Source organism: Micropterus dolomieu, linkage group LG23 (assembly GCF_021292245.1).
Source record: "Micropterus dolomieu isolate WLL.071019.BEF.003 ecotype Adirondacks linkage group LG23, ASM2129224v1, whole genome shotgun sequence".
Classification (NCBI taxonomy): Eukaryota; Metazoa; Chordata; class Actinopteri; order Centrarchiformes; family Centrarchidae; genus Micropterus; species Micropterus dolomieu.
Window position 1 is genome coordinate 1622143 of NC_060172.1, and position 12537 is coordinate 1634679.

At 39.1% G+C, this 12537-nt stretch overlaps 1 protein-coding gene across 1 annotated transcript in view; it reads left to right on the forward strand.

Annotated features, from left to right (window-relative positions):
* Positions 1-9793, forward strand: part of ptprb (protein tyrosine phosphatase receptor type b) — a 65422-nt gene extending 55629 nt beyond the window's left edge. Inside the window, exons 34-41 of the mRNA XM_046038876.1 lie at positions 1243-1333; positions 5615-5691; positions 5775-5909; positions 7016-7138; positions 7249-7412; positions 7578-7713; positions 7916-8036; positions 8289-9793. Of these exons, the coding sequence (XP_045894832.1) occupies positions 1243-1333; positions 5615-5691; positions 5775-5909; positions 7016-7138; positions 7249-7412; positions 7578-7713; positions 7916-8036; positions 8289-8311 (870 nt within the window). The 3' untranslated portion in view covers positions 8312-9793. The remainder of the gene's footprint in view (positions 1-1242; positions 1334-5614; positions 5692-5774; positions 5910-7015; positions 7139-7248; positions 7413-7577; positions 7714-7915; positions 8037-8288) is intronic.
* Positions 9794-12537: the final 2744 nt, after the last annotated feature.

Here is a 12537-nt window from a genome sequence, read left to right on the forward strand (position 1 = left end):
TTATTCGATGAAATATATGAATAGAATTTGTTTTGTATTTTCCTTTAGCTTTGCCGATACTGTTGTTTTAACATTCATGCCAGTGAAGCAAATTTTGTTTCGACCGGACTTCTTTTCTCCGTCAGATGGAGGAATTTAGAAAGTTGCGTGGCGCTGCGGAGAGCCCCCAGCTGCAGTACAGCAAGGATCAGGCGTGAAATTCATCCAGCCAGAGGGAACGATCACCAACTGTTCACAACAGCGACACAACCCTTTGTAGGTCTTGGAGAGGGAACGGGGCGTCGGGGCGGACAGGGACAGGATATCTCGGAGCGACCGGGCACACTGAGGACGGTCTGTGGTCGTTCCCTCTGGCTGGATGAAGCACGATCTGCTGGCATTTCCTCGCGTCTGGGTCATTGCAGCATACTGCATCTGTTTCTGCTGGGGTTTCCCAAAGCAGTTTTTCAGGTGTGCTGTCCCAAGTACTTAGTGCAGTCTCAGGCAGGATGCGCAGGTACAGACGATTTCCACACTCGGGACGCACTGAAGGAAACAAACCAAGGTTTTTACACGGTGGCTGCTTTCCCTCCCGACTCTCCATGGCGAAAACCATTAGAACCATAAGAATTGTCATCTACACAATAATTCTTAGTAAATCACCCATAACAGGTACTAAAATTACACGTGCAATATTTTAGAATGCACACACAGTTTAGTCCTCTTTATTCGGGATGTTAGTAAATCAGGCCCTTACTCTTTTTCGACAAAGGCAAAAACCACCTCAAGTGAGCGTAAAAACTGCGAAATTAAGAATTTAAAAAAATATTTTAGCCGTTTCACTAACCTTTTTTAATGCCATACTTCAAAATGTGCATTAAAAAACGTTGATGGAAACACGGCTATTGTCAGATCAGGAAACTGGGGGGTAGACTGTAAAAGTACTAATACTACACTGTGGAAATACTCCACTGCAAGTGGAAGTCCTGCCTTTAAGTAAGAATATTTAAGTATCAGCCAAAAGTAAAATTTCTCTTTTTATATCTGATGTTTCTGGATTTATATTCCTGCTGCATTTATGTGCATGTTGCATTTGACTGTTGCAGATGTTAGGTTCGGCTCATTTGAACTAATTTGGGCTTTTGCTGCTGTTCAGACAACATGTAACACCAGAGAAGTTTGGCTTCATGTGTTAAATGTAAAAGGGGGTTTTGTGAGGAAGAAATACTTCAGACTGTGAATGAATCATTTATGTTTGTGAAGGATCTGAAGGATGTGGGACGCAACCAGACGATGGACGTCGCCAGAGTGCCGGAGAACCGAGGAAAGAACCGCTACAATAACATCCTGCCATGTTAGTACCGCTGCGTGACTGTGTGTGTGAGAGAGAGATTTAAGGCTTTTATTAATCGTCTCTGCTGCAGCAACAAATAAAAAATTTTAAACACAGGGTAAAAAGTTAACGAGAAACCCTCCTGCCATCGAGTCCCCCAGTGAGGGAAAAAATAGACCAATTAATTTGAAAATCATTACAATGACGACATTGTTAAAAGCTTTAATTAACGAGACGGCGCCTGTTCCCATGGCGACAGTGATGTACCAGTCTCAGGGTCGAGGTAATAAAAAAATTAATAACTACAAACTAAACATGCAGATGATGTTTTGTGCTGCAGCAGAAGGTGAGTTGTGGATCATTTAAAGAGTGTAAATTTAACTTCCTTAAATATCTTTTTCTTTTTTAACTTGTTTGTCTTTCCCCTCAGTCTTCTTTTTATGTTTTGATTGATGAATGAAACTGAAACAATTATCAGAATAGTCAATCCTCAGTCCGTGGCGTGCACCACTTTTTACAGCTCAGCGAGGACAGACGATGTTGATGATTCATACATGTGTGAAATCTGAGTTTCTATTATAAAGGAACTAGTGAATGAGTGAACGAGGGATTACCACTTCTTGGTGCGCTTGTTAAAAGGGGCTGGCAAGATCAACGATCTTTAAAATCACGTCTACCTGGATATCAGGTCGTGCTATTACTTGAATTGCATTTTCGGTTATGGTTTTGGCCGAATAAAGCCGAACGTCATGGCGTGTTTAGTTCCGCTTGAGCAAACATGACCAGGGTTATAACTGCTACAACTTGCTAGTTACAATTTAGTGTTGCAGCTAATGGACCTTTTAACAAGTAACTTTTTATAATTTTATTTACCTTCCTGACTTACCGTTTGTTTAAGTCACTGCACCTCCTGACAGCACACCGCGGTTAACGTCAACTCAGTAGTTCACCTGCGTGTAAATGTGACAGGAGGGCTGCAACCAACGATTATTTTCATTAATTCCTGTTGATTATCTCCTCAATTAATCGATCAGTTGTATGGTCTATAAAATGTCAGTCAGTGTTTCCCAAAGCCCAAGAGGACGTCCTCAAATGTCCACAACTCAAAAGATATTCAGTTTTATAATCTGTCAAATATAACTTCTGAATTAAATCAAGTCATTTTGAAACAGAATCCACCTTTCAGACAAGTGAAATACTGCATGTTCTGGGTTGTTTTGGCCATTTAAAGGTAATTCAACAGGTAAAAAGCACTGGATTGGTTGGTAACCAGCAAGTTAATTAATCTAGAGTCAGAAGGATAACTGCAAAAGTGATCATGTCTTTATTTTATATATAACTCAGCAGCAAGGATATTAGACATAGGCCTACCAAACACATAATCCATCGGCAACAACAGGCTTCTCTTATTGCCTTTAATCACGTAAATGTCACGCCTGAATACTCTATGAACTGCAAACACTTATTTAGCAACAATGTGATTATTCCGTTAGAAGAAACGTATCACAAATACATATTTGCTGTTACCACGGACATAAAGTGATGTTTATTAAGACATTATGTCTGTTTGATCCAGATAAAAGCAGCTGCAGTTAGAAAGACTGAACAATACAGCTTTAACATGCTGAGCGCGCTCCCGCGGATGGCAATCTGTTTTCTGCGATCACTTTTCGGCACAACACCAGTGTGCTCTGCTGTCCAATTCTTTATGGCCACGTAAAATCTGAATTCAAGTCTGTTAACAGCTTATACAGTCTATGATTAGCACACAGCTACACAAACGGGGACATTTCTGGGTACAGCCCACCAAAACCGGGGACTGTCCCCGGGAATAGGGGACGTCTGGTCACCCTAGTAAAGACGATATTCCCATTAAAGAAGCTGGAATCAAAGAATTTGTCTTAAACCGATCGGTGCATCTCTACCCTCAAACTCGAGCACACAGATTTATTTATCTGGATAGAGATCTGGATGCTCTGAGCTGTGTGTTTACGGGCAGCTGGTTCACTGTGTGCTCTGGTGATCAGTTTATCAAACAACCAAAACACGCACTGCTCATTTTCAGGTTGTAGTGGGCGATTAGTGGGGCCTGCTTTGGTTGTTTCATACATTAAGAAAGTGCAACCCTTCACCAGAGCACATGGGGAACTCAGCAAACTATCCAAGTAAATTATTTAACATCAAACAGACTTTTCTTTTAGATTAGTCTTGGAAAATGAGAACCTTGCAACTTTTCCTTTATTATTAAGTAGCAAAAAGGTTGTAGCATGATGTGTTTGAGTTAATTTGCCTTCCCTGACACGCCGTGCGTCCTTTCATGTGAAATTTATTGTAATGTAATATCCAGACATATTTGTCTACTTTACCAATGCTAAAATTATTTTTATAACAAATTGATAATGATAACATCTATTGTTTCCTTCATTAGTTTGCAAAATCAGTTTAATAACGTTTAAATTATTTCCATAAACTAACAGTTTTAAAATCAAATTTAGGAGTTTGCAGTCAATCATATCAGTGACAGTCTGTGTGTTTATTTTTAGAGCTGTTCATCGCTCGCTATTTAAATAAAGTACTGAAGTGTCAGTGGTGTGTAACTACAGCCAGTGTTTCTATACGAACAGAAAAATGTGATCAATAACTTGAGGTGACGCATTTACAACAGCAGCTCTAATTATGCCCACACTCCCGTAGTAAAATGAATCATGGCCGTTTCTCCCTCTTCTGTGTGAGTCACGGCTGAACTCTCACTTCACATTTAACATTTTAAAATATTCTCACTTACAATAATAAGAAAAAAAACATCAACTTGGGCTTTGGAAAAAATGTGATATTTTTCAGTATTTTATATTCAAAGTTAGGGCTGGACGAATAATCAGAACCTCTAACAAATGTAATTTTCCCATGTTCCCAAAAATATCCCACCTTTAATAGTTGAGCATATTTACAGTACAAACCTTGGCAGTGATCTTTGAGGGCAAAAAAACTAAATAATTGTTCATTAATTGTAATCGAGTTTTTGATTTTAGGTCACATCATCCAGCCCTAATCAGAGATTTTAATCAGTGTATTAATTATAACAGTTAGTTGCAGTGGCAGTTCTGAGCGACCTGTTGCGGCTCTCAAGGTCTATTAAACTTCTAATATAGATACATTTATATATTGCACCTTTTCCAAATAACCACGACTGTTTCTGACTTAGATTTATTTGCTGGATTATATAAACATGTAGATTCAAGGCAGCAAGCGCCGTTTACAATGACAACAATGCGGCACAAAATGGCGGACATTAGCATATAGGCAAGCGGAACAAACCAAACTTAGCGGTGCAATGGATCGGCACATTAGCTTGAACATGCCCTCCGGATTAGACTCTCTCACTATTAGTTACAGTCATAAGTCACAGAATCAAATAAACACTTAAAGTTTATAATTAATGCGCCGCTACGATGATTCAGCTGCACTGGCGTCACTTCCTGCCTCCCACTAGCGCAAACGGCTGAGAGGCGGGTCTAAACACTATTGGCTAGGGTGTACTAACACTCAGACTGCCATAATAACAATATGCCCTTGTATTGGATGGTGTCAATGTGAACTTTTGTAAACTTCCATGTTACTTAACAATTTCTTAAACAAATTATATAAATGATAAAATAAAAAAGAAATACTGCTGCAAACTACTAACAAGTTCTCCACTAAATAAAATAGTAAAACAATACCACATATAGCTAATAATATAATATGGATTACAGTGCAGCATCCTTCTTATTCTTTTATTCTGTCTGAGCATCATCAATCCCAGCTTGAAGCCCTGCTCAGATTTAAAAAAAAAAAACTTTTCTAAAGTCTGAATGCCGAAAGGCGTTTGAACTGTGCTCATTTATTTTAGTTTTTTTCCCCCCTTGTTACAGTGACGTTCTCCATTAGTGAGTTAGCAACTTTTATTTATTCTATTTATTGCCCATTTTACCTCTGGGTTACAGTAAGTTATGAGCGCTGATCACAGAACAGACACACAGCTAATCAGTGACGTCTGGGAGGTTTTTGGTGAAACTTTCAGAAACTATGAGCTCAGATTCATAACTGATTAAAATGCAATAAAGAAACGCAAATCAAACGTGTCACTGACTTTTCTGATGGTGAATAGTTCACTAAAGCATCTTAACCAATAAATAACAGCCTCACAATCAAAAGTGATGCTGGATCACTAGAACATTTTGAGCTTTGATCCACATTATTGCATTAAAAGTTCAAACTACACTGAAACAAGAAATAAGTTATAATTAGTGTTTTTTTTTCTAGATGATTCTACACGAGTGAAGCTGTCCTATCTGGAGGACGACCCCTGCTCCGACTACATCAACGCCAGCTACGTACCTGTGCGTACACACACACACACACTTAAACATCCACACACAGGCGCTCACGCTCACACTAACAACCCTCTGCTCTGTGTGTGCAGGGTAATAACTACCGCAGGGAGTACATCGCCACCCAGGGGCCGCTGCCCGGCACTAAGGACGATTTCTGGCGGATGGTGTGGGAGCACGGCGTCTACAATGTGGTGATGGTGACGCAGTGTGTAGAGAAGGGGCGGGTGAGTCACTTACGGTTACATTTTTGGTGTTTTTGTTTGGTCTATATATATATCTAATATATTTAACACCTGCCAGATCTAATATAGATTCATTCATGGTGCCCTTTTTGATTTTCGTGACCTTTTCCAGGGTTTCGAGGGAACACTATAAATATTAAAATCTAATAGACAGAGGACGTTTGTTTAATCCCCGGACCAAAATAAAAAAAACCTTTTTCCATAAAGCTCAAGATGATTTACCCCCCAAAAACAGTCGAGTGCAGACGAAGAAAAGCAGTATGTCACCGTTGGGAAGCTAAAACTAGAAAATGGTTGTTTTTCTTTCTTGAAAAATTGCTTTTAATTGGGGCTGGGCGATATGGCCGAAAATGTTATCGCAACAAAAAACTTACCATCATTCGGTATGGACGATTATCAGGATAAATGTCAAATCATTATTTGTTTTAAGTTTGAAGGCTGTTTTTTTTTTGCTCCTGAGTGGAAGTTGAAGAAACCAGACGGTTAATTGTGGTTTTAAACTTTTCTTTATGGTCAGAACAAACACTTGATGCGAAACAGTGAATCTGAAGCATAACATTCAAAACTGCTACGATAAAATCTGTTTAACAAATATGCAGGAGTCTTTTCAGGCCTCTTTTTCGCAACAAAATAAACATTTCAATAGAAAAATTAAGAGATAATTCATTCATTATTCAAATGAATTAAATCAAACATTGGTTATATTGTTATTGCGGAAAATTCCATAGCAATATTTATCATTGTTTTATTGACCAATCCCACTTTAACTATTAATCTGTCGATCAACTGATCGTTTCTGCTGTAGAAAATATACTACTATAAAGTATTCTAAAATATTAACAAAGGCTGCTGCTATTTTTATTCTCTTTTATAAATTAATAAGGATAATGGTGCAGAATGCTTATCAAAAGTTCCCAGATTCCATAGTGATGTTTTCAAATGTCAGAAACAGAAAAGCTGCATGTTTTTCTTAATAATTGTAACTTACAACCTGAATCAGTTAAGAAAAGAGACGGCTGGGAGCAGAATGAACAAAGTCTTCCTGAAGTAGTAAAACATACGCTGGTCGTTGTGTTGACGTGTTGCAGGTGAAGTGTGATCAGTACTGGCCTGCAGACCGAGAGCCTCTGTACTACGGTGACCTGGTCATTCATATGCTGTCAGAGTCCGTCCTGCCGGAGTGGACCATCAGAGAGTTCAAGATCATCTCGGTACCTGCTTATTATCTCTGACTGTACAGAGATGTTTTCTCCTGCTAGTTAATCTACACTTCATTCAGAGCTTTTTATTGATGTATAACTAAAAATTTAACTCTTGGCAGGAGAGCAGCCGCAGTTACCCTCGCATGCTGCGTCACTTCCACTACACCGTGTGGCCCGATCACGGAGTCCCAGAGAGCACCCAGTCCCTGATCCAGTTTGTCAGGACGGTCCGGGACTACGTGGACCGATCACCTAGCACCGGAGCCACCATCGTACACTGCAGGTAGGACAGAGCGTGTGTGGACGCTTGATTGGCTGAGAGGAAACCGAAGCTAAAGAGCTAAAACGATGACTTTGTTTGACGATTGATGAATATATAATATAGTATTTTAATTTTTCTCTCCAATGTGAGGATTTGCTCTTTAAAGCTGACTCTGTGTGTGTTTAGTGCTGGTGTTGGCCGTACAGGGACCTTCATCGCCTTGGATCGGGTTCTGCAGCAGCTGGACTCCAAAGGAACCATCGACCTGTACGGCTGTGTCTTCAACCTCCGGCTGCACCGCCAACATATGGTCCAGACTGAGGTACAGCCACATAAGACTGTAGGGCTGAAAGGCCAGTGTGTGTGTGTGTGTGTGTGTGTGTGTGTATGTACTACACCAGCGATAAAAGTTCATTAAATATAGGACTGAAACACAAGTTAAAAGTGGACCAAACATGACTGAGTGTTGAATGTAAAGTGACATGCTGTAATCTAAGACTTGTTGATGTCCTTGTGTGTTGCAGTGCCAGTATGCCTTCCTGCACCAGTGTGTGCGGGATGTCCTTAGAGCCAGGAAGCATCGAAGTGAACAGGAGAATCCTCTCTACCCAATCTATGAAAACTTCAACCCCGAGTACTGCCGTGGTAAGACTTTTTAAAAACTCCACCAGAACTAAATGAACTTCTTACTCTAACCAGCAAAGAGAAATTCAACAACAGTTGTGAATCAGTGAGCTTTTGAGGTGCTGTTAGCTCTATGTTTTAAAACTCTTTACAGTATGATATAAATACTACATGTATCAGAACATCTTGTTTATTTTTAATAATACTAGAAAATCTTTTACAGCATTCAGACACAATGAAAGATGAAAGATTTTTTTTTTGGTCTCTCCTCAGATTTCATCTACACTGGACGCTAAACAGACGATGACGTCCATCTGATCGAGGGAGAAGAAGCGTTGCTACATTAGCTCCCTCAGACATTAAAAAAAACTGAGCTAACAGAGCGTTTGCTGTCTGTTCCCTGTTTTGTGTAGCAAAGTATAAAAATATAACACAAATGACAAACTACTTTTAAAACACAAATTAGTGTTAAGATTTTTCCTCTGCAGTCCTTTAAGTCACCTTTACATTACAACAACTTCTACACTTGTCAGTATATCAGTGATAAGAGTTTATGGAAGATAAATGCCGACGTTGTAAACAGGAAAACATGTTTTAATTACAATTAAAAAGGAACTTTAAATGTTTGCTGGTATTACAGGTAGACTTTAATTAGATAAAGTTGTGACTTCCAAAATCAAACTTCAGAGTCCCATTAATTAACGTGGTTAATGATTTTCAGTGTTGAAGGAAAAGCGGGTCGATCTCAGGTCATTGGTGTTAAATTGTTGTTTTTTAAAGACAAAATCAGTCTGATGCTCGTTAGCAGTGACATCGTGCCAACTACCCTTATTCCATTTTCTAATATAACTGTTCTCACTCACTGCTCCATATAAGCTGTTTATTTAAAAGGTTACACATATTGCTGTATGTAAATATTGATGTAATACTCTTTTCTTTTTTATATGATAATGAATATAAACTGTAGGTCAACTATTTTTATCTTGTGAAATACTGAGATTGTGTGTCATTAATGAAATAAAACACTTGATAACCTGCTGTATTCAGACTTTAAGTTACTGTAACTTTTAAACTGAAGGAAGGAAAGGCTTTAAAACATACAGACACATTCTTTAAACTGTCAAAACTTACCACACAAAATAAAAGTCTGAATGCAAGGCAGGAACTCCCCTGTGTTAAAATGTATTAATGTTTTCAATTTACTTTCTGGGATAAAAATATTCTTTGTTGTTAAAATTTTTGAGAATTGTGTGACATTTGTTTGATCCTGAAGTTTGAAAACATGTTTAAAAAATTTTCATTTGCAATTCCAACATTTTTTTATATTATAAATAATATTTGGAAAGCTTCTTTGTCTTTCTGTTCGACTGCTGGATGTTTCAGGTTTTTTTTTTTTAAATGATTTACGCGTATACAAGATTTGTTTTTTGGACATAATGATCATTGGTTTTAAATCACTTTAAACGAATACAGTGCTGGGCAATTATGACATTTTTCTTAGTAGAAACATGTTGTGATATATTATTTGTATTTAAAGACTAACAAAATTAGACATTAAAAGTTATGATTACACAAATGTTTCTTCCTGATGTAATTTATACCACCAGTATTTTATGTTCAATTTAGTCATACTGTGACATTTTCGTATCAAATATATTTTGACATTATATCAATGTTGGCCCTATCACTATCAGCCCTAAGAATATAATTTTATAACTTGCTGTAAAATCACTGTAAACTGGATTATTAAGTGCTAATTAAAAATAGCTGCCAAACCATGTTTGTCAGTTGTTTTGTTTTTTTGAGTGAAGCAAACTTATTCATTAAATCCTGCATCATCAGTTGTTAAAACACATTTTCATCAGCAGTGGTCTTATTACACAACTTTTCTTTTGGTTTTGAAACTAAATAATCAAAGAATGAACCATACACGGATTCTTCAGAAGCTGATAAAAATTTGCATTGTGATGGCTGAACTTCCTGTATTTTTTTGACATTTTCACACCTACAAGGTTTGAGCTACAGTTTCCGGAAACTTTTTCAGGCTTGTAGCTGAACCGCTGAAACCCTCATTACAGTGAATTCAAACATCCTGGACTCTTGTCTGCAGTGTTGCCAGATTGAGCGGGTTAAAATTTGTTTGGCGTAAAATGGGTTGTTTGGATCAGTTTGGCGGTTTTTAACAGTAGCACTTTATAGGTAGGCTAATTTGAAACAAGACCAATTTGTCTCTGACAAAACTTAAGAGTGCATGTACTCCATCCAATCAATAATCACTATCTGAGCAACGGCCACTTCAAAGTCACGTTGCTCACGGTACCAGACAGCTCTGCAAACTGTACCTAGTTCCACAAAGTTGCGTTCAGATGTCTTCTTCGCGTCGGCCGTACTAGCGGCACAACCCGTATACCGGAGACCGAGTGGAGCGGACAGGCCCGCTGCTGACTGTCAGTGATCGTTCTCTCTGGCTGAATGAAGTCTGACGCTCCTGAATTTACGCATGGACGGATAGAGAAATATAGAAATGAATGGCAATAAAGCATGCTGTCAATATTTTAGAGACCTCCCAAATATCACAAATCATGCTTTTAGGGGAACAAAGCTCCCATGGCTCCCCCGTAGTTCGCACCCTATATACACATACACACCGTTGGCGCTGCGCTAAAGGTAATCTGTCAAAAAAATATATATATAAAAAACAATGGTAATCTATGCAGTTATCCCAAATTTCGTGAATCAAGTTAAAGTGTGTCATGTCATTGGATGAAATAAATTTGACTTGCAAAAATACAGTGTGTGGAGGATCGTTTTGATGCTGTCATTAAAACCTTACACTCCAGTCCAGCAGGTGGCGCTAATGCACCTAAAACGGTCTATGCTTCGGCTGCCGGTGTGTATTTCTTGTATGTAGGCTATGTAAATCTAATGTAACCCTAAGGACACGTGGAAGTTAAAATACTGAAATAAATACTGATAACATATTTTGGGCGGTTTTTGAACAGTTTTTGGGCAGGAATTCATGAGCAGGATCTGGCAACACTGCCTCTCTGTACCAGACACCGGAACATGAAATTAATATTGATCTTCTAATGAGATGGCCAGAAGAAACGCAAACAACGATTTCCCAAAATATGGTATTATTCCTCTAACAATGAGGCGATTTGAAGCAGGTAAGAATAGGGTTCGATATGGAGAACCAAATTTCCAAGAACTGTGGATTGGATAAGACCCGTGCGTTTGGATCCTGCTTCTCGGTTCCCAACTTCCTGCATATCTCAGCTCCTGCAGTGAGGAACTGCAGTGAGCATTTTACAGCCCATCAAACTGTCTCTTATCTGCCAGGAGTTGCTACGCCGACCTAACCGCAGCAAAAGGCTCCAAAGTTTGGTTTAGCTTCACTAAAAAACTGCAGCAGCTGCAGTAAGGAGGTTTGGTGCGAGGGAGGAAGCAGCTCCAACATGACGAAGCGTTTCCTACAAAACGGTGTGCATCTAAAGGAACGCTGTTCAACGTGATGCGCTCTTTCAGCTACAATGACACCCCAGCTAACACTAACAGCAGCAACGCCTCAGGTACAAAACACAGGTGAGCTGACGTTCACCTTTTATACTGAAGGGAAACCAAAGATGGCTACAGACGAGACGAGTCCCCAGAGACGCCGCTCTAGGACAGAGACTCATTTCACTTTAGAGACATGAAGGTCAGCGAACGCTGACAACATCTGTGGTGAAGGAACCAGCAGAGATTCAATAAGAACTGGATTCCATGAGTAGAATCAGAATCATAAAATTTAAAAGACACCCAACCCTGGGCAAGAAAACAGTGATTCACAAGCAGAATAAGCTCTGGCTACTTTGATCCTTTTCTACAGTGCATCTGTGGACTTCTGATTTCCATATTGATCTAGGGCACGCTGAGGCCGGAGCAGAACTGGGTAACCCAGATACAACAGCTGTCAGGGGCTTAAAAGAGATGCAAGGAGCCCTGTCAGAGAGGCCGTTCCCTCAGGAACAAACCTCCAGTCCATACCCCCTCTTATATCCTGGCAGAGATTTATACAGAGGAAAAGTTAAAAATCGTCCAATGTCCCACAAGCTTCAAGTTGGTCCTCACAGCGAGCTCAGGTCCGGCCAGGATGCACAGTGTCATGGGAAACGTAACTTTAGAAACAAGGTGCAGAATCTGCTCAAAAGTTTAGGTTTCAATGTGTTTGTCTTCTTTCTACTTCTACTCTCTTCACCTCAGGGGGGAATGCACTTTTTACTTAACTACATTTATTAGCTTTAGTAACTTTGCAAATGTTTTGTGTAAAATTTGTAAAGTTATTATGTTTTGTTATTAATAGAGCACGGCCGATATTATCGGCCGATATGAGCTGATTGCATTTAATCTGCAGCGGCCGTTTATAACGGCAGATATATGAATATTAAAAAAGAAACAGTCAGATCCTGATCTCGTAATTACGAGAAAAGATGTCATACTAGATAATGGTAAAGTTGGAAATAGCCTATATTCACAGATT